Genomic DNA, 27,242 nt, shown 5'->3' on the forward strand with positions numbered 1-27,242 from the left:
GGCAGAGGTAGATAGATTCTTTTTAGGCAGGGGATCAAAGGTTATCTGGGTTAGATGGGAATGTGGAAATCGAAACACAAGAAGATCAGCCATGATTTTATTGAATGGCGGAGCAGGCTCGAGGGGCCGAATGGTCTACTGTTCCTATTTCTTATGTTCTTATGTTCTATGCCAGAAGTGTGATGGAATACTCTCCACTTGCCTGAATGAGTGCAGCTCCAACAACGCTCAATGCTTTAAGGACAAAGCAGCTCACTTGATTGGCACCCCTTCCACAAACATTGATTCCCTCCACCACAGATGCACAGTGGCAGCAGTGTGTACCATGTACAAGATGCACTGCTGGAGCTCACCAAGGCTCCTTAGACAGCACCTTCCAAACCCATGACTGTAACCATCTAGAAAGACAAGGGCAGCAGACACATAGAAACACCACCACCTGGAAGTTCCCCTCCAAGCCACTCACCATCCTGACTTAGAAATATATTGCCTTTCCTTCTCTGTCGCGGAGTCAAATTCCTGGAACTCCCTCCCTAACAGCACTGTGGGTGTACCTGGACCACAGTGGTTCAAGAAGGCAGCTCACCACCACCTTCTCAAGAGCAATTAGGGGTGGGCAATAAATGCTGGTCTAGCCAGCGATGCCCACATGAATAAGAAAACTGAAAAGATGAACGGGAAAGGTGAAATATGGAGCAGGAGTTGCATCTGAGCTTGACTATCTTTCTGACTTGATGCATTGACAAATTTAATGCATAGATATCTTCCTAGAAATTTAACCGTGAGCGAATTCAGGAACAAAAAGGATGCTGATATTAATTTTTTAACTATTTCCACAGGTTGTATATAAGTAGCATTTCGATTACCATATTCTAAATTTTGGTAAATTTGCTCCAGATATGGGTGGCATGGTGGTGCAATAATTTTGCTGCTGCCTCACAGCTCCAAGGACCTGTTTTCAATCCTGAACTTGGGTGTCTGTCTGTGTGGAGTTTGCACATTCTCCCCATGTCTGCGTGGGTTTCTGCCGGGTACTCCGATTTCCTCCCACCATCCAAAGACATGCTGGTTTGGTGGACTGGCTACAGTAAATTGTCCCCCGGTGTATATGTGTGCCCTGTGATGGACTGGCGTCCCGTCCTGGGTGTATCCTGCCTTACGCCCATTGCCTGTTGGGATAGGCTCTGACTTCCTGTGACCCTGAATTGGATGAGGTGGATCTGGAAGAGTGGGTGTTCCAGATATAATTGGGTTTATTTATATTCACTGATCAATATGAGGTTCCCATTTCTGCAGCTTGCCACATCTTTGACTTCCAAACAAAGCAATTTAGGAGAAAAATGTAAATCCAGATCTTAGTGCTCTGTGATGCAGGTTGGCAGTACTTGAATTCACTAAACCCCAGGCCACCTGAATATTGACAATTTGTAAAAAAGTAACTTTGAGGGGGGATTCTTTCTATTCTCTATTTCTAGTGAAATTATAAACAAACCTGTAAAGAAACTTTTACATTTTTGATACAAATAGCAAACAGATTAAATAGTTCTCATTTGAGTGTTTACTTTTCAAACATTGAAGGGAATCAAGTGCCAAAGATTGAGAGCTACAGTTAGGGCACACACTTGAAAAAGTGGGGCTAAAGTTTACGTCTTGGGGAGAAAACTCTCAGTTTTAAAAAGACTGCAATAATAATACTGGAGCAAAGAAGACAACTACTAGGAAGAGGAAAATATTAATGCAGAGGAAAAGGCATGAAAATAATCACACTGCTATGTTGGGCAAAACGGATAACTATTTACTCGAAACGTTAACTCTTTTCTTCCTCCACAGACACTGTTAGACCTGCTGAGTTTTTCCAGCATTTTCTGTTTTTGTTTAAAATGGATAACTGGGCTGAAACATCATAGATTAATTATCTGCGTTATTTTCAGGTGAGACAGGAACAGGTTTGACTGTTGTGCCGCTTCAAGGTAGATCATTGTGCCCATACATACGGGGCAATTACATTCTGGTCAGTGGAAACTGGACAGACAGTTAAAATCCCCCACAAACCTCATCGGACAATGGCTCACACAGTCTGAACTGTGACCACACTCTATCAGCGGAGCCGGGGCTGCGGATCAGGCCAGATCCCGGGGGCGGGGCTAGGGGGAGGAGCCAGGGCCCGGGGGTGGGTGGGACTAGAGCCCGGAGGTTTTAGGGGGCAGGATGAGGAGCCAGGGTCCGGACACGGGTTTGGGGCGGGGCTGGTGGGGGGGGGCGGGGCTGGTGGAGGGGGGCGGAGCCAGAGCCCTAGCGGGGCTGCTGGCTGAAGGAGCCAGGGCCAATAGACGGGGCAGAGCCAGGGGCGGGGCGAGGCTGGGGAGGATCCAGGGCCATAAGGCGGGGCTGGGGGAGGAGCCAGAGCCAGAGCCAGGGCAAGGGGCGGGGCTGTGTTGGCTCCAGGGCCATAAGGCGAGGCTGTGGGCGGAGCCAGGGCCCAGGGGGGCGTGGCTGGTGTGGAGTCAGGGAGCGTAGTTCGGGGGTGGGGCTGAGTTAGGACCTGCTGGGGAGGAGTTGTGATGGCGGCGTTTCGGTGCGTGGCGGCTGGCGCGGAGTTGGAGGATTCAGATGATGGCTGGTACCTGGGTTGTGACTCATACGATGACCTCCAAGTAACGGTGAGGAAACCAGAGAAAGAAGAAACTTCCAGAACCAAAGAAGGTCCCACCCAGACAAACAGAGAGAAAAACACCCCCACCCAGAGAAGGAGAGAAAGAGAGGGGGGAACAACCCCAGCCAGAGAGAGAGAGATCTATCTGCAGTCTAAGGTGTCTGCCTGAACCCAGACAGGGAGTAGGTGAAGAGCCACAACCCTGGCACACCACAATTTCCCAGTTATACAGTAAGGAAGTAACCCAACCAATACCTAGAAAGGGAGATAACTGTCTTAACTTAGAAAAGGAGAGATAAATATCCCCACCAAACTCTGAAGGAAAGAGAATTATCTGAACCTACTTGTGGAGAAATAAATGCTATTCATTCATTCCACACTGAAAAACGAGACACAACCCTCAGGATAAAGGAGGCAGCAAAGTCCCACAGACACCATCTCTCTCCTTGAGAGCGACAAGTACCATGTACTGCCATGCTTGGACTGTACCAAGTTATGATGTATTGTACATGCCAACATTCACACTGTGGAGGAAGAAATAGATATATATTTCTCACTGACACTCCTAATGAGGAGAGAGGTACCGCACAGCTTAATCTTTATTCACTGAGGAGGAAGTGACAGCAACTCCTCGTGCCCAGTCCAACCACAGGAGGAGAGATGGCTCACTCCCCCTGCTTCCCCTCTCCCAGCACATGGTGAGAAATCACCTCCAAGTCTTGCTGGGTGGTGGGAGATGCACAGTGATCACTATCCTACCCAGCACAAAGTGTGGATGGAAGCACATCCTCTCTCACCAAGTATCCACAAGGAAGTAGACTATCCTAATGCAGTGAAGAGGTGTGTATGACCTGTGGGCACCACAGGACATTAGCAGCTTGCTTCAACCAAAATATGATATAAATGTGCATAATTATTAATGCTGTGTGTGTTAAGTGCCTGTAGATGTTCTGGTGACCTGCTTATCTGGACAAAAGAGAGAGAGATACTGAAACCATCGCCCTGCCCCAGCACAAGGCAGGGAGAGATAATTGTACATCTTAGCACCATCTCAAACACAGTATACACACACACAAGCCCCAACAGATACAAGGGAACTAAGTATGTTTGGAAACCTCTCCCAGACACATCATAGAGAAAATAAGCACACCCCTAAAATGCATAGAAAAAGAGAATGACTGCATTTCTTGAAGATATTAAACCAAGGTTTAACTGGGTTCCTATTCAGTTAGATGCTGAAGATTCAGTGTATTCAAAGAGGGGTTTCCTGGAGTCCTGAACAACATTCCTCTCTCAACTAATGCTAAAGAGAAAGAGGGTACTCATTGATTTCTTATTTTGACGATGCTCTGTTTTCCTACGTAATAATGAGCAAATTCTTAGTGTTAAATGACATTCCTCTATACTAAAGGAAGAAGTAACCTGTTTAAGGAGAACTTCCAATAAAATGGTGGGGGAAGCAATGTCTCCTGACTATTGTCATTTCTCCATTGATATAGCAAGCAGTAGTTTCTATCTAATAACTCATTGTGTCAAGTGCTTTTGAGATATTTAAATATGAAAGATGCTCTGTAAATATCATGTCTTATTAGTTAACAAGTATCATTTATTGGTTTTAGTTAACACACACATCTTGCTTCACTATGGCGACTGCAATTTTTAACATAAGTTCTTTAGCAATTATGTATCTTGAACTGTATCAGCTAAATCTTTCTGTATCAAGGTTAATCCAAGGGCCTCTTTTCCTCATTTACCCGCTACCTCTTGGTGATATTGTCCATAACCAAAATTTGTCCATAACCAAAATCAACACCTAAATGTATTCTGACGACAGCCAGCTTTATCCCTTGAGCTAATGACCAATTCTGTTGTATTGCGTCAAGTTATGACTGAGTCAAAACATCCTCCAACTGAGCATCAGGGAGACCAAAGTCACTGTCTTCAGCCTTCCATAAACTCCATGGCTGTACCACTGACTGTATTGTGCTTTCCTGGGGCATTTTGTCAGGGAGAACACAATGTGAAATCTTGGCATTCTGGTCAAACCAGAACTGAATTTCAAGAGCCGCATCTTTCCCATAACCAAGACTGCTTATGCCCATCACTGCAACATTGCCTGCCTCAGGCCTTCTCCTGCTGAAAACTTTATTCAGAATTTTCTCAATTTCTCCATTGTCTCTTTGCTGGTCTCACATGTTTCAAAATCCATAAACTCCAACTTTGCCATAAAGTGTGTTTCCATGAATAATATGGAACTGGTCTGGAAGTGGAATTCACTTTTTCCCAAAACCTGGTAGATGGTTCCAACAGGTGGCAGTGAAGTACAGAAAAAAGACAATTCATGTTTATGCACTGAGGGCATACAATAGTTTCTCATTGCCAACTTATCCAGTGTTCTTGTATGAATACTGACTAAAAGATGCATTATGAATTTACAGAATATGATTTATGTCCCCCAGATGGTACAATTACTGCCACAAATTGTATACACGTTATGTGCTTTTGTAGAGTATTCTCTTTAGGCATATCTGAAATGGTGCAGAAATAGGCAAATGTAAAAAAGGATGAGGTTAATGAAATTAGTTTTTTTGCATATTGTTAGTGCAGCTGCTGAGGCTGTTGCATTGATTTGAAACATTTACGCTTTGGGTGTTCTTTTAAAATGTCAATAGCAAAATAGTTTAATGACAAAGTAATAGGATTACTACATTTTTGAAGATAAAGCAGATAGGTGGTATGCTTTGTACTTGTAAAAAATACATAAGCAAGGGACAGTCAATTAAATTAATAGTGATAAAGTGTGTGGTTGCTCTGTATCGACATTTCTCAATCTTCATATGGGGAAATAATCTGTACAGGCTGCAATAATTTGTCTATGTAATAAAATCCCATTGAAATCCAATAGATAAAGACGACCCTGCTTGTTCTGTCCTTGGCCATTTAATTTCTGTGTGGGTTAATGTGTGTGTACATGTATGTGTATGTATATCTTAATTTTCAATTAGCTTTTGCAGATAGCTGTTCCACCATTCTCCACCATTGGTGTCAGTTACCAGATTTTCCTGCATTAATAATTCTTGATTTTTAATTTTTTTGGATGAAAAAATGAATATATAGGAGATAGCGATGTTACAGGTGTTGGTTAACAACTTTAGAACAGAAATGCAACCAGGTATTTTCAATAATCTATTTCAGATATTTAAAATGGAAATCTCATCTTTTAGAAGTGAATATTTGTACAGATCTATTTCATGGGATCAGGCGTATGAGAATAGATGTGTATTCTATATAAATAAACTTCATGAAAATTTAACTCAACCAAATGCTTTGCTGCAGAAATGAACACACATTATAGAAATACCATGTACAACCTTGTGCAATTTACTGAGGCTACTAATTTTTGCTGAGTCCTACCTTGGTGATCTTATCTAGTTTGGAAGTTTCGCGTACTTACATTCGTTAATTGAAACATGAATGTTTTCTCCATCCCTAATCTGTGTGCAGCTCCTTGCATTGCAACAGTTCTGAACTAGTTGCTACATAGCCAAATACTCTGAAGTGACTGGTTGCCATCCACAACAGCTAACTGGCTTCAATAAGGGAATGTCAAAAATGAAGGTAAAGGTATTCGATTAAATAGTACTTAATATACTGCTGAAGAAAGACTAGGAGACAGTCATGTCATACATAATCCAATGTTTTCTTTTACTTATTTGACCTGAGAAGCAGTAGCTTCAGATCTGAAGTTGTGGCCCAGGGGGCCCAGTTGCCTCCCTGAGTGGGAGTGTAATAATCGGTCATCTGTGATTTAGATGGAAGTGAGTAATGCAAGTGAGTGAATATGCTAGAAATGCAAGTATTAAATAATCCCAAGGCACTAGATGTGCAATTTTCCACATTACTCATTACAATAGGATGCTTAACAAATACTATAAACTGAAGTAAGAATACAATATCAATTTTCTGCTGTTAGCTTATCATTATTGTAACAGTTTCTGATGTTCGATGTTTTTTAAATGCAAGCTGTTTTATGCTTGGCCTGAATGAAATGGGTATATTAATAATGCATTGTTAAAGTTTTACCCCTTTTATTTTTAACTACAATCTTCATGAGTGAAATGGGAATGAAAATTGAGCAAGGTCATGTAACAGGTGGCCAATCTACCGTCAGTTTTCTGTTTGTGCCCAAAGTGAAAATGACCACCTTGAACACCTCAGATCTGTGGGGTTACAATGTTGGCTAGATTTGAGTGTTATTAAATTTTAAAAATTATACACACAACCTGATGCAAGTTTTGTGAATGCAAATTGATTTCAACCTAGCATTGACTCCAAATAGTGATGAATGTTATGCACCATAATGAAACCGCACCAAAAGCTTGGTCAAAGAGGTAGGTTTTAAGGTGCAGTTTAAAGGAGGAAAGCAAGGTAGAGAAGTGGAGAACTTTAGGTGGGGGGGAAATTCCAAAGTTGGGGCCCGGGCAGCTGAAGGCATGGCCATCAGTGATGGAATGATTTAAAATTGGGGTGCTCAAGAGGCCATAATTTAGAGGAGTGCAGATATCTTGGAGGGTTGTAGGGCTGTAGGAAATTACAGAAGTAGGGAGAGGTGCAGCCATGGAGGGATTTGAAAACAAGTATGAGAATTTTAAAATCGAGACATTGCTTAACTGGGAGCCAGTGTGGATCAGCAAGCACAGAAATGATGAGTGAATGGGACTTGGTGCAACTTAGGCCATGGGTAGCAGGATTTTGGATGAAGTCAAGTTTACGATGGGTAAAATATGAGAGGCTGATCAGGAGTTTGTTAGAATAGTCAAGTCTAGAGGTAACAAAGTCAGGGATGAGGAGTGGTAGTAGTGAAATTCAGCCAGCAGTTCCATCTAACAGAATTACGAGGCGAGTCCAAGCTTCCTCCTCTATTCACTTGACTCAGAGTGAAGTGGAGTAAAACTCCTTGGATGGGGCAGTCTTTCACCACTTTAGTTGGGCACAGCAGGAAAGGCAATCCGATGCAGTGCCAAAGTTGGTTGGACCCTTTGGATGGTTTGTAAAGTCTTTGGAAAGTGAAGATTCATTTCTCTCTGCTTTATAAACATTTATGTTGTTAACTATTAGTAAAGAACTCAGTTGGTGCCCATACCCCATCTGGGATAACTTTAAAATGGGGTTTGAATTACACTTGCATGCCCGAGTATAACTGGCCTCCAATATATAATCCCCCTTCACCTGAGGTCTATGCTTGATCCTGAAGCCCATGGGAGATCAACTGGTAATTGAGTTTGCAAATAACGTACTCATCACAAAAATAGCAAGAATCTGCACCTGGGCGAATTTCCAAACATCATTATGGGTGCCTGAACAGATCCTTAATTTGTAAAATTTTGGACTAAATTATAAAAGACTCCTATGGAATATTAATTCTTCAGCCACAAAGAATATAAAACATGTATCTCACAAACTTGGCAAGAACTGCTTCGTCAAAATGACATTCGACAAAAGACTTTGTGGTGAAACAGCTTCTTTAAAAAATGTGCTTCAACGAATAGCAGTGGAATATTCTTTCATGATATCAGGACTGGCAAAGAAAAGTCCATTTGTCATATTGTTCATGTTAAATTGGAGCGGTGGAAAAATTGAGCAATTAGCCTTAACTTCCATGAAAGCTGCTCTGAGCTGTCTGAAGGTATTATACAGGTGAGTTTCTGGATTAAGGTCTCAGATTATTCTCTGCCATTTCTTAGTACAGTTGTCCTTTTACATAACTTTCTTCCTGATCTTCGATGAAGTCAGGACATTGGAACAGAAGTGACGAGAGTGCTTTTTTATCTTATTACATTGTGGCACTATTTGTTGACAATCAAATGCACTATACAATTTTAATATTTAAAAATTCTTGTCCTCTTTTTCTATCCAATTTAATGAAAGATTGAGAAGAATCTTGTGTTGCCACTGTTCCCTTTTATTGCTTAGTTTCCCTGCAACCCCCTGCCTCCCCAAACACCAAACATACAAACGATACAAACCTTAAGGATCTCATTGGCTGAGAAATGTTGTAAAACGGAATATTAGCATATATGGTCAATATTTAAAAATCATTTTTTTATTCTGCGTCAGAGCTGTTGATGCAAAGTCAAAAATTGTTCAAAGAAATATAAAATATATTAGAATAATTTTATACTTGACCCATGGGTCTAATGCCAGAAATAATATAACTATCTAACGTTAAATTTCAATTTTCTGCTACAGTATTCAGTTTTATCATGTTCCAAATTGCTTTTGATGTAGTTAAGACCTAGAATGTAAACACTTCCACATTCGTTATTGCCTAATTTTAGTAGAATTGAAATTAATTTAGCAGTCTGGGCTAGACGGATGGAAGATTATTTTTCATTGGGGCATGAGTTCCGGAGTCAGAAGCCTCTCATTTGTAAAACCAAATAATAAACTTATGATATATTAAAAATTCTCAAGTAAGTTTCTCTGACTTCGCTGACTAAACCAACAATTAAGTGAGCTATACATACCAGTAGGATAGAGCAGGTTTGATCCCCAGTCAGTGCTGAGTAAGGGCAGTGAAATTGTACTACCTCTAAGTCAGGGAAAGGAAAATCAGGCAGAGTTCCTACGACCAACCGCCCTTGTTAAGAAATGCGCATGTGTGGAGGTCAGGTGAGACCTAGGTCTGCTTTGGCTGTGGGCCCAAACTGGCTGATTGTCCAACAGCTTGTCGACGCTTACTGTCTTGGCATATACGAAGAAGGGCCGTTTGGAAGAGGTACTTGAGGGTGTCCACTACTCTGGACGATGCAAGAATCAAGCTTTCAAGATAGAAGAATATTAACGGTAAAATGGCGAAAGATTTTTGATGAGATTTGTGTAATTTCAGTGTTTCATTTTGGACTTTGGAGGGGACCAGTTATTTGAGACCATCTTTATGTTTTGCTATTTAGTGAATGAGTCACTGCTGCAAAGTGCACTACTTGTGTGGTAAATAAACTGCTTTAATAGCTGCTTGTTAAAATTTACAGTCAGGATGAATGAATTGTTAACCAGTGAAGATCATATCTTGTGTTTCTTCATCAAAGGTGAAGCTTACTGTACAGCACTTGTACTGTTTGCTGTTCAAGGAGCACAAATGTTAATGCTCGTTTTAACTCTTGCCCCCATATTGACTTTATCTATCAATCTTGTGATTTATATTTCTATAACTGCCTGATTCAGATTCTGGATCTCTGGCACTTGTAAACTAGCTTCCAGAGTGCACTGTCTAAATCAAACTTTGTTATCTTAGCAACAAACTTGTAGATCTAAAGGAAATCAAAATGACTACAAGTTTGCTGCCTGGATAAGGGAGCTAGATTTGGGAATGTAAAAGCTAGGGCCGGCTGACAGGTATTGGTACCTGGTGTCCAAATTAACATACTTGAAAATAAATGCAGTATATTTTAGATTCTGCCTCATTCCACAATGTAGCTTTGTTACTTGTTGGAACTGTCAATCTGTAGTTTCGTAAAATTTTGTTAACAATGATACAACTGTGTAAGAGAAGACAGAAAAGTTCCAGCTGGGAGAGTGAAGTTTATCAAGTTTCCTTTAAATTTTCATTTCTCATTTTAGAAGTATATTTGTGTCTCAACCATGCTCTAAGGGATTTATTTATGTTTACAATGGTACATGCAGTTCACTTACTGCTACTCAATGAGCTGGCAAATTAGACTAACAGTACTAGTTTTATATTTGCTTGATGTTCTTGGCATCTGGAAGAAAGGTCTATTGCAGGTGCATGTTTGTAGTCAACCATCGTTCCCATGCATAGTAGTTAAGATCAGAACCTCTTGATAATTTTGTCTTTACAATTTCGGAAAGCATTCTTTGCCAGACGTGAGTAGTTTGGACTTCTTTCATGAGTAGTTTAGACCACCTCCATAAGTAGTTTTATAAAGAGCACACCCCGTTGTTGTCATAGTTGTGTACACTTTGCTTATAAGCATACTAAATTAATGCAAACATGCCAAATACTCGCAAATCTTCAAATAATTGTACATTTCACAGTTATCTGCTGGTTTGTGTGGTATTGTATTACAATATCTATGAATTTACACATCTTCCAGGTAGAGTTGAGTTGGTTTGGTGACATCTACAATTTTAAACTAGCCATTCTAGTTTATAATTGCCCTTTGTTTTGCTTATTCCATATATGTAATCATGCCAAATTTTTGGAAGAAAATGCAAGAGGCCTTACCTTTTCTGTTAGTGCAATCAAGAAAAGAAACAGATTGCAATGGTAATTTGATCTTTCAGCTAAGAACATAGTTGTTATAGAATGGCAAGAACAACAAAATTAAATGACTTTTCCTATCATATACCCAAGCAAGATTTTGGCATTTGACTTTGTATTATACAAAAAAAATCAACATTGTGTTTAATAGTATGTTGTATTGGTGGCCATTTTGCATAACACATTGATTAATTTTACAGTTAAACGTTGGAACTCTGACTCCTCCCCAGATTCTCTATGGTACCACTTTTTATGCTAAGAGTTGCAGAGCAACATTTCTGGGACTGGATTGAAACAGTGTTGAGCGGTCTGGGGACTGACCCAATGTGTAAAATTAAAGCTGTATCTGAAGACATTTCAAGTAGTCTCAGGTTATTATCTTTGAAGATTAAATCTCCTGGCTTTTTATAACTTGAATCAGTTACATTTAAATTGTAATTCTAATTGATAATATGGCTAATTCTTTGCTATTTTTAGGCTTTGGGAAAATTTAAAGTAGGTATGTTGTTTGGCATAAGGGAGGATGCTCTACTTTCTCTCCCACAGCGACTGACGGTGACAGTAATTGTGTGGCACTGATGCCATGTAGAGTGAACATTGGAGGTCACTATCTTCATTTTGACCATTTGGCATGGAGACCAGAATTTATAAATCAGCACTGTTGGTCTATAAAGCAGTTGGATATTTAGAAATGAAAGCAATGTCAAATTTAGCAATTATTCTAGGTGGACTTTACAGTTATCAACGTAATGCACTTTGATTAACTATTATTGTTGGACTGAATAACAACATTGCAGGGTGGGAAAGTAGCATCACTGGTGGTGATTCAAGGTTTGAGGTCATTTGACTGGCAAAAATTGGTTTGCCATACCTTTCTTCACTTCCCTCCATCCTGGATCCATTTAATTCCATTCATCGCCATGAAAGGGGCAAAACAACCAAATACAGCATAAAGACATTGGCTCGGAATTTGAGGTATTAGTTATGGTGTGGCTGTCAGTGCTCACTGTTAGTACTGTGTAAAACTGACAGCAAATCTGCCATCTGCATACGCGCAGTTAAACACAGAAATCCAAGAGTTGCTGTGTGGAAAATCCTGCTCCACTGGGTGCACTGTTGCAGCCTTTGCAGATGGATACAATTCAAAATCACTTATTTGTCGAACTTCAACTATTTGCCTACTAGTTACAATGGAAAAGCAACAAAAGTTTTAATTGTCGTTCAATCAGGATTAATTATATACAAGGATATAATCACTGCTATGCAATCTCTTTGGCCCCAGAAAGCTAATTTTACATGTGTGGAGCCTCACTCCCTCAGAGCATTTAAACATTGCAGATTTTTAATTAAAACGCAGTTATTTTTTTAGAAAAGTTTTTGTTCTGAAATTTGTTCCTCCCATGTGTGTACCCAACCTTTATTTTGCTTTCGGTACAATGATTTAAGTGTGACTTAATTTCTCTGCTTTTTACTTCTTGCTTTGCTGTCTGTGAGAATTCTTCAATTTGTCTGTCAGCCTGCTGCTGCATGCCCAGTTGCTGGACAACATGGGCACACTATAGAAGGGACCAAATTGAAACTGACATTGAAAAAGAGGAAATGTATGCTCTAGAGGCAGCAGACGGTGGACAGCTTTCTTTCGAGGTCAATGGCAACACCATCCACTTTGCTGATTGTAAAGTCTAGGTCAATTACTAACTTATTTCTTTAATCATATTAATGAACAGTGGTTACTTGTTCACTACTCAATACTACATTACTTCTCCATTTGCTTGTGTTTCTTCAGGCAGTGAAAACATACCAAGTAAAAACTGAATCAGAAATTGAGCTATCAAATAACGAAAAAGAGAAAAGGAACAATAAGGAGACAGCCACTTTGAAAGAAGCTTTAGCATCACAAAAGGCACATGTGGTTGAACAAATTTTAAATTCTGGTAAGGAAACAGCTTTGTATTTTTATACTGTTTTATTTTGTATTTCAGTATTGTTATCCCGCTATACATACTAGATTCAATATACTGAAAGAAGCATATTTAACTAGTTCTTAAAAAAATAAGTATTGTTCTCTCTACCCAGCGGAGTGCAGTATATATCTTCAGCATAGAAAAATACCTCAAGGCAGCAATGGAGGAGATATTATGACTGGTTGTCAAAGAGGGCACTAGTGGTCAATGCTGCCCATTTTCTTCAGTGCCAACAACTTGGATTTATGTGGTGCCTGTAATATAATAAAAACTATCATTCTCTTCTGCTGCCCAGCTGGTGGTACTCATCAAGTTATGAAGCATGCAATATGTTTATATTGACTATAAATCTGAAAATGTCAAATCTGTACTGCAAAGCTTTTCCCAAATAGCCCAGTCAGTGGGAGTGATGCTTGAACATGCCGACTGGCTACTTGATAAAATTTCTGATGATGGCATGGCTATCATATTTGCCCAGGTTCTTGGCAAGAATAATGAGCTATTTTTGAAGAGGGGACACCTTGTCACTCAGTGACCAGCCTGTCTGTTGGCCTAAGATAAATGTAAAAAACTGTGGATGCTGGAAATCCGAAACAAAAACAAAAATACCTGGAAAAACTCAGCAGGTCTGACAGCATCTGCAGAGAGGAACACAGTTAATGTTTCGAGTCCTTATGACTCTTCACCAGAACTAAGGAAAAATAGAAAAGAGGTGAAATATAAGCTGGTTTGGAGGAGGGGGGGGTTGGACAGGTAGAGCTGGATAGAGGTCCAGTGATAGGTGGAGATTGCCAAATCTCCACCTATTTATGGCACAAACATGTCCTTGACAGCCACAGGCAGTGTTGTTCATGCCCTGGTTCCAGTTGTAGCCAGTGACGTAGCTTGGCAATAGCCTTGTTGGTGAAATGGTGTCTGAAAGATTACCTTAGTGAAGATAAGGTAGAAGAAATGTTTCCCAAAGATCCACAGTGGCTGTGGTATCCTGTGGAATGCCTACCTCTCTTTTTCCAGATCCTCTGCTTTTACTGTCTTCTTGGCTGATCTTCCTCAATTCCACCTATCACTGGCCCTCTATCCAGCTCTACCTGTCCCACCCCCCACTTAAACCAGCTTATATTTCACCTCTTCTATTTTTCCTTAGTTCTGGTGAAGAGTCATATGGACTCGAAACGTTAACTGTATTCCTCTCCGCAGATGCTGTCAGACCTGCTGAGTTTTTCCAGGTATTTTTGTTTCTGTCTGACGGCCTGTCTGGAATAAAGGCAGCACTGAGGACTGGTGCAAGATGAATGAAACATAACTGCTGCTTGGACACCAGGCACAGTCTTGCCTGATGTGTTGTCTGTGGTCACAGTCAAGCTAGACATTGAGGAAGTGGAATCAGTTTCTATTCAGAAAGATAATGGGATCACGCAAAGCAATTTGGGTGCAGTCAATGGGAGCCTGGACCCCATGGGACATCTTGTAATGAAGATAAAGCCTAGTGCTTCTTGATATAACAGTGAACAGCAAACTGGGCTATGGTGGTGATGCTACCTGTTAAAGCCTGGAACAACTTTACGGCACAAACATGCCCTTGACAGCCACAGGCAGTGTTGTTCATGCCCTGGTTCCAGTTGTAGCCAGTGACATAGCTTGGCAATAGCCTTGTTGGTGAAATGGTGTCTGAAAGATTACCTTAGTGAAGGTAAGGAAGAAGAAATGTTTCCCAAAGATCCACTGTGGCTGTGGTATCCTGTGGAATGCCTACCTCTCTTTTTCCAGATCCTCTGCTTTTACTGTTGTCTTGGCTGATCTTCCTCAATTCCTAGCTCCAAAAGCAGTCTAGCGCTAGAAAAAAGTCGCAGTAGTCACAAATTAGTTGTGGAAGGTAAAAAAATAAGCAGAAGGCCTAGCAGATAACCAGCAGCCGCAAAGGAGAATGAGCAACTAAGTTGCATATAGTAAATGAGCCCTTTAAATAGCCCTGCTGAAGGGTCCTTCATGTTTTTTAGTTCAATAAGCTGCACAGTAAGTTTATCATGTGGCAAGTCAAGCATTGGGGCAGACCAATTTCCCAAAGGCATTCTACGACATGTGCTAGGACCTTTATTTAAATATTATAATGAGGCTTTTAAATACAGTGCAGTGTATTCTAGCGTGAAATGAGCCTATGCATGACAACTGCCATATTAGACTTTTAGCCACTAGTTTTATACCTGTAAAACAGATGCTTCATGATTTAATGTTTAGGCCAGAGTCTGAGTGAAAGCAATAAGTGAAATGGTAAGAGTGCTTGTGATTTTTTCCTGGGAAATGAATCAATGTCACATTGTATTCAGGACAATTTTAACTTAGACTACCCTTATTGATCACTCCTACCATATAGTCTTCAATAGACTTTTATATTTTTATTAATGTGGTTGGAGTAAATTTTGTCTCAGACCAGAAAATTTGCTTCTCAGAAGGTAAAGCTTATTTCAGAGTGCAAGAGATATTAGTCTTGGATATTTCTGATATAGTTAGTTACAGTTTTGACCAAGGCATGATGGGTGTGGAGGCAATAACTAATTTATGTAGCTGGGAATTCCTACACAATTCTGAAACAACTGCAGCTGGATGGGATTTGTATGAAGGTGACCATTACTGTCTATCACTTAGCTGCAAAGTCTAATAAGAAGAGGCCATTCGTAGATTGAAGACATGAAGGTGGCACAAGACACAGGTTTTACTGCTACTGTGAAAGACTAAAAGCAAGACTAACCCTTTTGGATATTCAGTCTGATGAAATTGTCTGGTGAACAGATATTCATCTTCCCAGGAAGTGACATGGGTGTGTAGAGGAAGCCCATGTGTAACGTCAGAGACAATAATCAGAGTCCATTGTTCTCTCAGGGTGTGCTATCAGAAATCACTTTGAGCAGTAGGTCATGCTATGAATCATCAGAGCAAGAGGGCATGCCTGTGGTCACTGACCTTTGTAGCACATCAGGCAAACAACTTGTAAGTGCTCTTAAAATTTAACCCAACAATATCAAATAGGCAATGTGCCCTGTTTGCTTAGAGGGTGGGGATAAAGACATGCAAAACTGAAAAACTTGCAAATTTCTTTTAATCAGATATTGCTGCCTAGTGATAGTAAAATGTTTATGTTTAAATAAAAATATTTACATCAGGACCTTTATTCAATGTTTCCCTCCCAAAATTGCATAACAATTGCGCTATCCTTTCTGCTGTTTAAGTTCTACCTCACAAACAAATGCATTAAATGCACCTCTTCTAATCATTTAAAATAGAAAATTGTAAATTAATGCCAACATTTCAAGTGTGTAACATATATTTGTTAAGTAAACTCTTTGAATATAACATTTAACATTGATTATCTGAGAGAAGAGGTATTAGTCATTCTTTCTCCATTGATGGACAGAAGAAGGGGTTAACAAATGGCATATTCTGCCATGCCCTGATTGTTCAGTCTTACAGTCGGTCATGAAAAGATGTTGGGAGTCACAAGCTCAGCTGCACACTGAAGGTTGTAGCCAGTTACCTCACTGAATCACTTTAGCTATCATTGTTTGTTCTGGGAAGCCCCATAAGTTTCTAAATAACACCAGGCTTCTCATCAAAAACACTAGAACTTTAGATATAGAAAATGCTATTGCAAAGATAAATCCATTCATTTTCTTCAAATGCTTTTGTTTAAAAACAATTGTTATGTCCTTCATATGTTGCAAAACTCTTCCGGAAAATGATCCTCTGATTCGATAAGAAACCACATATTTGGAATGATTAACTTGGCTCCCCTCTTTTTTCTGGTAGATTTTTCTGGTTACTTATGTTTGATTTGTTTCTTTTAAGTATACCTAGTAGTTCTTTATAGTTTTTTTGTCTGTTTACCTAGTGTCTGATCTGTACACTCTGACTTTTAAGTTAATTTTTTTCTATTTTATGAAATTGGAATTTGACCTCGTAAACTGCATAAAAAATTGTATGTATGCAGATGTAATATTGGAAGGTGCTGCGACAAACTAGATGCAAAAATTTTATATAATAATCTTGTATCATGTGTTCATTTCCTTTTTGTCATGTTTAACCATTACAGCATCAGCTGTAATTATGTTACAGCACTAGTAATCCAGGTGTCTGACCTAAGAATTCAGTGAGTGCAAGTTCAAAGCTCACAAAGGCAGTTTGAGAATCTGAATTTGGTCTACATGCATGCACATGCATAAGCGCACACAGTAAAAGGACCATGTTAGATTATTGTAGAAGCCCAACTTATTGGCTATGCTGAAATGTCTGTCCTCTGAATTTTGCAGTGAAGCTCAATGTAAGCTTGAGGAACAGCACCTCATCTTTCAGTCAGGCACTTTATAACTTACTGGACTCAACATTGAGCTCAATAATTTCAGGCCGTAATTTCTGCCCCTTTCTTTGCAGGTTTCGGTCTTAACCTTGTTTTTCTCGTTTTTGTTTTCAGACAATGGTGTTTGTTATCCTGCCATTTACACCTCCTTTGGACCAATCTTTTGTTTCTTTGCTTGTCCCATCACCACTTCCTTTGACTATTCCCACAAACTATTTTGTTATGTAATGTCTCCTGTCTTCTGCTCTATCATAGAGCTTCCCTTTTTTTCATCCTCCCCCATTTTACCTCCTTAAAAACTATTATGTTTCTAACTTTTGCCAGCTCTGATGAAAGGTCATGACCTGAAATGTTAACACTCTTTCTCTCTCCAACATATGCTGCCAGACCTGCTGAGTACTTTCACCATTTTCTGTTTTGATTTCAGATTTCCAGCATCTGCAGTATTTTATTCTTGGTTCGCTAATGCCGTTTATGGAAGAAAGCCTTTACTTGGTCTGGCCTATTCCACATTAATGTGGTTGACCCCTAAATGTCCTAATAAGCCACTTGGTTGTATCAGGGTTGTATTTATCAAAAATGATCATTCTGAATGACCAGTGAAACCTACCGTTTAATAAATACTTAAGGAACATAAGTGATGAACAAATTGAGTCACTCTGTCTATGTTGATTGTTGAAATGCCCTTCCCTCTTCATTTTGACTCCAGATTTAGTTACATAGTCTATCTTTTCTGAGAAAGACAGCAAACCTTTTTAGGACATGATAATTTGAAAGCTATGTCATCTCAGTATTTTATGAAGTAATTTTTGTTTATGGAAATTAAACATTGTGGAACTTGATGACTGTGTAAATCAGATTTGTTAATATTCAGTGCTGTTAATGCTTAAAGGCAGTGACCAGCTAACAATGGGCAAAGCATTGTGGGAGGTAACTGTTCAAAAAGGATGATAGATGGGTTGTGATGAAGGCGAAAAGATAGGAATGCAGTGTGAGGCATCTAAAAGGTGCCAAGAGCACCTTGGTCACAATCTCCTGGAGCCTCTCCTTCTTAACATTCTGTTCCAGTACCAGATTTCCTCAAACCTCCTTTACTGCCAGACTCTCTTCTCCTATCCCTTTCTAATGCTTCTAGATCTTAGGCCTAAATTCAATGCTAACAGGCTCTGACCCTTGTTCTTCCCATTACTCTCAGATCCCAAGGCTGCAGCCAATGTTGATAAATTATTATCCCTGATAACACTATGAAATGTGCACCAGTGTTTATAATTTTAAAGAACACCTCTGGCTCACCCTGAATAGCATTTGTGCATCAGCTTCATATATAGATATGTATAAAATTAAATAAAGGGTGACAATTCCACACTTTCTTTGTCTTAGATCCAAATGAGCTTTGGTTGAATTAAGGGCATATCCTTGAAGCAGGTTCATATCCTTCTCATTCTTGGCAAATGATACCCTTCTCCAGTTGGATTAGAAGATATCCCAGTGTTTGCATTTGTTGTAGGTTGTGTACCTTTCTGGTTAAGTGTGCAGACCTAAGTATAAGACAGGTTGAAGATTGAGGCACCAGTTGGTGGCAGCAGAGTTCTTATCAACAATTTGTTTGTCCCATGTTGAAGCATTAGTAATCTATTTCATGCTGGTCAACATTTAGGTATCCTTTCAAATGCCAGTAGAGTTTATTTTTTAAAAAATCATGGCCAACATTCATAACATTTTATTCAAAACTTCTCAGCAGTTTGCCTTTATACATATACGGAAATAAGTGATTAACCTATTTTGACAAAATTCTATAATTGAACAGCTATGGTATATAATAAAATGATACCTGGAATTTAAAAGTTTAAGAGGTGATTTGATCAAAATTTTCAAGATATTAAGGGAGCAGATTTTGGGGAGACTATTTCCGCTAGTTGGAGAGTCTGGGCTAGGCATAGTAACTTAAGTTATAGCCAGATCCTTCTGGAGTGAAATTAGGAAACATTTCTTAATACAAAAGGTGGCAGAAGTTTGGAAATCTCTTTCACACAAGGCAGTTGACGCTAGATCAATTGTAATTTTAAAACTGAGATTTATTTTTTGTTTGCCAAAGTAATTAAGGGATATGGGGAGAAAGGGGGTATATGGAGTTAGGTTGCAAATCAGCCTTGAACTTGTTGAATGGAGGAACAGGTAGGAGGGGCTCAATGATATATCACTGTTCCTATATTTGTAACGTGATTAATAAAATTTAGTGTACATTTATTTATTGTTGCCATGGGCTGTGTTGCAATTTTCAATTCAATCTGTTGAGTGCAATTTAAATATTTCTGGTGGTACAAATCACACCAACTGACACTTTAATAATGCAGCAAGAAAGTATTAATCATGCCAAAAAGCAGACCAGTCCTTTGCAGCTTTAGCCTTTTTCCCTTTCTCCGTTAGTAGAAAACGGAGAAAAGAACTCAATGCTTGACGTTCTGTACAAATTTCCTTCCGGTTAAAAATAGGAATGAATGCTAATCCAGGACAGGTATCCAAGTAAACTTTACTTGACTTGAATCTATTGTAAACTTGATCGAAATAAAGGGTTTGGGTTTGCACATGAATTCAGGCGGAATTAGTCAAATACATTTATTTGTATTTATATAGCATCTTTAATAAAGTAAAACGATCCAAAGTACTTCATGGACTGTGATGGGAGGAGTACGCAGTTAATTTTAGTCCCACTTCTCCACAGGTCATAACAATAGTTTAAATGTTTAATTACCCATAAAACTGGTGAATTGTTTACCTTTAACACTGTTATTCCCAGCATAAGGATACTCCAACCAAGCTTCTTTCAGTAATCCGGTCCAATGTCCTCCAAATTTTCCAAAATTGGGTTCCTCACAGGAGTGATTATTAAACAATTTCTGATAGCAAGACACATAGGGAGATATTAAGACAGATGACTAGAAGTTTAGTCGTAGAAATGATTTTAAGGAGCATCTTGAAGGAAGCAAGACAGGTAGAGGGAAAGATTTTAGGGAGGAAATTCCAGAGTTTAGGGCTGAGGCAGTTGAAGGTATGGCCACCACTGTTGGAACGAAGAAAATTAGGGATGCGCAAGTAGTCATAAGAAATAGGAGCATGAGTAGGCCATTCAGCCCCTCAAGCCTGCCCCACCATTCAATAAGATCTGCTGATCTGCTGCAGGCCTCAACTCCTCTTTCATGCCAGCTCCTCATAGCCCTCAACTCCCCGATATTTCAAAAACCTGTCTACCTCCTCAAATAATTTCAGTGATCTAGCCTCTACAACTCTCTGGGGTAGAGAATTCCAGACATTCACTACCTTCTGAAAGAAGAAATTCCTTCACACCTCAGTTTTAAATAAGTGTCCCCTTATTCTGTAACTATGCCCCCTAGTTTGAGATTCTCTCACTAGTGGAAACATCTTCTCAACATCTACCCTGTTAAATCCCCTCAGAATCTTGTATGTTTCAATAAGGTCACCTCTCATTCCTTCTAAACTCTAATGAATAAAGGCCTAAACCATTTAGTCATTCTTGATAAGTCAACCCCTTCATCCCAGGAATCAGCCTAATGAATCTCTTTTGAACTGCCTCCAATGCCAGTATATCTTTTCTTAAATACTGGGACCAAACCTATACACAGTACTCCTCACCAACACCCTGTACAGTTGTAACAAGACTTCCCTATTTTTAAACTCCAACCCCCTAGCAATACAGGCCAAAATTCTATTTGCCTTCTTAATTATTTGCTTCACCTGCATGCTAACATTTTGTGTTTCATGGACAAGAACACCCAGATCCCTCTGCGCTATACTTTTTTGGAGTCTCTCTCCATTTAAATAATAGTCTGCCTTTTAATTCTTCCTACCAAAGTGCATGACTCACACTTTCCTACATTAAACTCCATCTGCCAAGTTTTTGCCCACTCACTCTATATCTATATCCCCTTGCAGATTCCTTATGTCCTCTTCACAACATGCCCTCCCACCTGTTTTTGTATCGTCAGCAAATTTGGATACATTATACCCTGCCCCCTCCTCCAATTCATTAATATAGATAGTGAATAATTGAGGTCTTAGGACTGATCCTTGTGCACTCCACTAGTTATGTCTTTCCAACCTGAAAAAGAACCATTAATCTCCACTCTCTGTCTTCTGTGTGGTAACCAATCGTCAGTCCACGCTAATACATTACCTTCAATACCATGAGCTCCTATCTTGTGCAATAACCTTTTACATGGCACCTTATTGAATGCCTTCTGGAAATCCAAATACACTATATCTACCGGTTCCCCTTTATCAACTCTTTTGTTATATTCTCAAAGAACTCTAGCAAATTTGTCAAACACAATTTCCCTTTTACAAAACCATGTTGACTCTGTTTGATTGCGTAAAGCTTTTCTAAATATCCTATTTCTTCTTTAATAATAGACTCTAGCATTTTCCCAATGACAGATGTTAGGCTAGCTGGCCTATAGTTTTCTGCTTTTTGTCTCCCTTCTTGAACAGGGGCATCACATTAGCGCTTTTCCAAACCGCTGGGAGCCTCCCGGAATCCAGTGAGTTCTGGAATAGTTCGACCAATGCCTCCACTATCTCTGCAGCCAGTTCCTTTAAAATCCTTGGATGCAGCCAATCAGGCCCTGGCGAATTGACTGCCTTTAGTCCCATTAGTTTGTCAAATACTTTGTCCCTCGTGATGAAGACTGTTACAAGATCTTTCCTCCCAATTGCTCCTCGTTTATCCGGTCCTCCACCGTGAAGACCAATGCAAAATATTGGTTTAAATTCTCTGCCATTTCCCTGTTCTCCGTTATCAATTCTCCAGTCGTGTCCTCCAAGGGTCCCACGCTCACTTTAACCACTCTCTTTTTATATATTCATAGAAGCTCTTGCCAATTCACTTTCATAATCAATTTCTCCCTCTTTATTAGCTTTTTAGTCATCCGCTGGTGGTTTCTAAAAAAATTCCCAATCTTCTGGCCTACCACTACTTTTCGCCGCTTTGAATGCCTTAGTTTTTGATTGGATACTCTCCTTGACCACCTTTGTTAACCACTGGTGATTCATCCTGCTCATCGAGCCCTTCTTTTTAACCAAGATAAATTTTTGCTGAGTGTTATAAAATATCTGCTTAAATGTCTGCCACTGCTCATCCACTGACTTCCTCCTTAGTCTATTTTCCCAGTCTGCTTTAGACAACTCCTTCTTCATACCTCTGTAATTGTCCTTATTTAAGTTGAGGACCCTGGTTTGAGACCCAAGTTGCTCGCCCTGAAACTGAATTTGAAATTCCACCCTTTTGGGATTGCTGCCCCCTTGAGGATCCTTAACTATGATATCTCTTATTAATCCCACCTCATTACACATTACTAGATCTAAAATAGCCTGTTGCCAGGTAGTTCTGCAATGTATTGCTCTAAGAAACAATCCCTGATGCAGTCTACAAATTTGTCTTCCATGTTACCCCTGCCAATCTGATTTGTCCAGTCAATTTGCAGATTAAAATCACCCATGACAATTGTAGCACCCTTCTTACATACCTCCATTATTTCCCAATTTATACTTTGTCCTACAGAAGCAACACTTTGGGGGATGATTCCCACCTATGACTTCTTCCCCTTGCAATTCCTTATTTCCACACAAACTGATTCCACATCACGATCTATTGCACCTATATCACTACTCACCACCGCACTGATACCTTCCTTTATTAACAACGCTACCCCACCTCCTTTTTATTTTTGCCTATTTTTCCAGAATATCGAATACCCTTGAATATTGAGTTCCCAGTCTTAATCACCCTGCAACCACATCTTTGTAATAGCTATCAAGTCATATTCATTTATTTCTATTTGTGCTGTCAACTCATCTATCTTGTTGCAAATGCTGCGTGCATTCAGATGAAGAGCCTTAAGCTTCGACTTTTTACCATTATTACTCATTTTGGTTCTAATTTCTGTTGCACTTACCTGCTTATATTTTCTACCCCTTCCTGTCATACTTTGACTATCGTTCACCTCTTCATTTCCCTGCACCTCTGCTCTCTCGTTTCTTCTTGATTTTTTTAAAACTTCCCTTCAATTGAGCCCTCCTCCTCACTAATTAGTTTTAAGTTCTATCTACAACTCTAGTTATAGATTCGCCAGGGTACTGGGCCCAGCATGGTTCAAATGAAGTCCATCCCAATGGAACAGCTCTCTCCTTCCCCGGTACTGATGCCAGTGCCCCATGAATCGGAAACCATTTCTCCCACACCAGTCTTTGAGCCACGCATTTTCCTCTCTAATCTTATTTACTGTATGCCAATTTGCACGTGGCTCAGGTGGTAATCCGGAGATTGTTACCTTTGTGGTTCTGCTTTTTAATCTAGCCCCGGGCTGCTCGTAGTCCCTCAGCAGAACCTCTTACCTATATCGGTGGCACCTACGTGGACCACAACAACTGGATCTTTCCCCTCCTACTCCAAGTTCCTCTCCAGCCCAAAAGAGATGTCCCTAACCTTGGCACCAGGTAGACAACACAGCCTTCGGGACTCTGTCTTTGCTGCAGAGAACAGTATCTATTCCCCTAACTTTTCTATCCCCTATAACTACTACATTTCTCTTTTCTTCCCCCACTTAAATGGTGCCCTGTACCACAGTACTGTGGTCAGTTTGCTCATCCTCTCTGCAGTCTGTGCCCTCGTCCACACTGGGAGCAAGAACCTTGTACCTATTGGACGAGGTCTGGCTGAGACTCCTCCAAAGCTAAATTCTGGATCCCCATACCTGCCTCACTTGCAGTCACATCCTCCTGTCCCTGACCATGGTCCAAATTTGATGTAATTAATCTAAGGGGTGTGACTGTCTCCTGAAACACATTATCCAGGTAACTCTCCCCCTCCCTGATGTGTCACAGTGTCCGCAGCTTGGACTCCAGCTCATCAGCTCTGAGCTTAAGTGAGCAGCCAACACTTGCTGCAAATGTGGTCACTGTGGATCGCACTGGCATCCACCAGATCCCACATACTACAGCTGCAACACATCGCCTGCCCAGCCATCTCTATACTATTTAATTAAATAATTTGGATGTTAAATATTTTAAAAGTGAATTTCTTAACTGTACTCTGCAGCTGCAATAAAGGCTCCTGATTTAAATCACTTGGTCAGTCAAAAGAGACACCCACCCAATCACCTACCTATTTTCCTTTGACATCACACTTCGGCTCTGACAGGTAGAAACAGGTCCCCCTCTCACACTCTCCTCTAGGTGCAGCTAACTGCCTGTCCCAGGATGGTCCTTTTGCACTCTTTTCTAGGTGCTGCTTACTGCCTGTCCCAGGGGCCTTCTCTGACAGTCTCCCCTAGGTGCTGCTGAGTGCATGTCCCAGAGTCGTCCTCTTGCACTCTCCATTAGGTGCTGCTGACTGCCTGTCCCAGGGTCCTCCTCTCGCACTCTCCTCTGGTCAGAATTGGAATGTAGAGATCTCTGCAAGTTGGAGGATGTTACACAGATAGGGAGTGGGAGATGGAGGAATTTGAAAACAAATTTGAAAACTTTAAAAACAAGGTGTGGGCAGACACAGAGGCAGTGCAGATTAGTGAGCAATGGGGATGGCTTGTTAGGAAATGGGGAGCAGACATTTGGATGAGCTCAAGTTTACAGAGGGTGAAGGTGGGAGGCTGGCTAGGAGAGCATTGGAATAATTGAGCCTATCTACATCCGGGGGGTTACCATTGACCAGAAACTGAACTGGACTAGCTATATAAATACTGTGGCTACAACAGCAGGTCAGAAGCTAGGAATCCTGCAACGAGTAACTCATCTCCTGACTCCCTAAAGCCTGTCCACCATCAATAAGGCACAAGTCAGGGGTGTGATGGAATACTCTCCACTTGCTTGGATGAGTGCAGCTCTCACAACACTCAAGAAGCTTGACACCATTCAGGACAAAGCAAGCTGTTCGATTGGCACCCCATCCATAAATGTTCATTCACTCCACCAACAATGCACTGTGGCAGCAGTGTGTACAATCTGCAAGATGCACTGCAGGAACCCACCAAACCCATGACCACTACCATCTGGAAGGACAAGGGCAGCACACACATGGGAATAGCACCACGTTCAAGTTCCCCCTCTAAGCCACTCACCATCCTAACTTCAAAATATATCACCGTTCTTTCACTGTTGTTGGGTCAAAATCCTGGAACTCCCTGCCTAACAGCACTGTGCGTGTACCTACACCACATGGACTGCAGCTATTCAAGGAGACAGCTCACCACCACCTCAAGGACAATTAGGGATGGGCAATAAATGCTGGCCTAGCCAGTGATGCCACATCCGATAAATGAATTTTTAAAAAAGGAAAAAAAGGCATTGGATGAGGGTTTCAGAGCTGGGTATGCATTGAGAAAGGAGCAGAGACAGGTTACACAGGTAGGCAGTCTTGGGGACAGAGAAGATTTGGAGCTTAAGTTGACCGTGATATCAGACAGGGTACCAAGGATCTGAACTGCATTGATAGAAGTGGAATTGGATAAGAACAGCCCCATGCAGCCAGACAATGGAGGAGAGGTGCTGGAAGGGGAGGATGCTGTGGTCAACCATAGCAAAAGCTACTAACAGATTGAGAAGGATGGTGTGAGAGTGGGAGGAGATGGTTTACCAGTATCATTTGTGGAGTATGAGGATCTGGCACTTAGAATTAATGTGGGACTGAGTACAGTACCACCCACACAGTGATATTAGCACGCACATGATCCAGACTAGGAGTCAGCCTGGTATTAAGCAGTGATGGTAAAGAACTAAGCATGGAGATACCTCCTAGACTGTACCCTTTACTGTACTTGTGTAACTAGTTCAAGTAGTTATTAAAGACTTATAGTTAACCTACTGAAGACTTCTTTAAAAGACACCGTTCTGTAACAACACCCTCCCAACAATTTGTGACTTTGATAAGGGCCAGAAATTTGACTGGAGGGATTCACACATGGATTTGCAGAAAAGTTAGGTGGATTTGGGAGGTGACACCCACTAACGGACTTTGGGGAGGAACCAGTGCAAAAGATTGGAACTTTAAACACAAAATTAAGTTGCAAAAAAAAACCCACCTGTGCTTGAGTTTTTTGCAGTCTTTTTAGGCTAGGCCATGAATCAATTTTCCCAAATCAGGCCCAGTCACTAAATGGGCTCCAGGTCAAAAGTGTGAGAGTCCACCAGATTCACTGGTTCGGGAAGGCTATTCAAATTGCACTAATTTTCTTAGATACACAGGCACTAGTAGGCACACTTTAAACACATTTTTATAACAAGAAAATATTGAATTTATTAAGAAACTCAGTATTGTTACACCAATAAAACAATTAACTGGGTCAGTATAATTTTTAAGTCATTTTCAGTGATCTTGAATCAGGTCACATGCAGGTGGAGGATTGAACATTGCAATTAAAAATGTAATTAAAAAATGTTTACTGATACTGTTATGACACAGCAGTTGGTAAAGGCAGAGTTGTTTAAATCCCAGATGGAAACTTAAACAATTGTCATAACCTATATTTTCAGATGCTATGTTTGAGATGCAGCTTTGAATTCAGAAATAAAACCACCAAGCCTCAAGAGGTTTTTTATATAAAACTAAATTAAACATTTATTACTTTAACAAGAAATTAAACACGTACACATGTCTACAAATTACTACCATACTAACTTTTAAACAATTCCCCAAATTAATCACTCCCAGGTAAATCTTCACCAAGACAACAATAACCCATAGACTTTAAACAGACACCAGGCAAAGCACATTTGATATTATGAATTCAAAATGAGGTTCCTTTCAATTTGGTTCCTTTGCAGACAGTTGTTGGCTTACAGGCTGGATAGATCTTGGATGCCTCTGACTCTCACACATAAACTCCTTTCTGTTTATACCTAGCTTTCCCTTTGAATGTAAATTTTCCATTGTTTCCTAGGCTTTTAACGTCACATCTTTCTAACAATAACATTTTCATCCCACTAATT

The 27,242-nt window shown here is 40.3% G+C and overlaps 1 protein-coding gene across 1 annotated transcript in view; it reads left to right on the forward strand.

Annotated features, from left to right (window-relative positions):
* Positions 1-2,561: 2,561 nt before the first annotated feature.
* The window catches only part of asz1 (ankyrin repeat, SAM and basic leucine zipper domain containing 1), a 128,225-nt gene continuing 103,544 nt past the window's right edge, over positions 2,562-27,242 (forward strand). The window contains exons 1-2 of the mRNA XM_078568564.1: positions 2,562-2,660; positions 12,721-12,868. Coding sequence (XP_078424690.1) covers positions 2,562-2,660; positions 12,721-12,868 — 247 coding nt within the window. The remainder of the gene's footprint in view (positions 2,661-12,720; positions 12,869-27,242) is intronic.

Source organism: Cetorhinus maximus, chromosome 22 (genome assembly GCF_964194155.1).
Source record: "Cetorhinus maximus chromosome 22, sCetMax3.hap1.1, whole genome shotgun sequence".
NCBI lineage: Eukaryota > Metazoa > Chordata > Chondrichthyes > Lamniformes > Cetorhinidae > Cetorhinus > Cetorhinus maximus.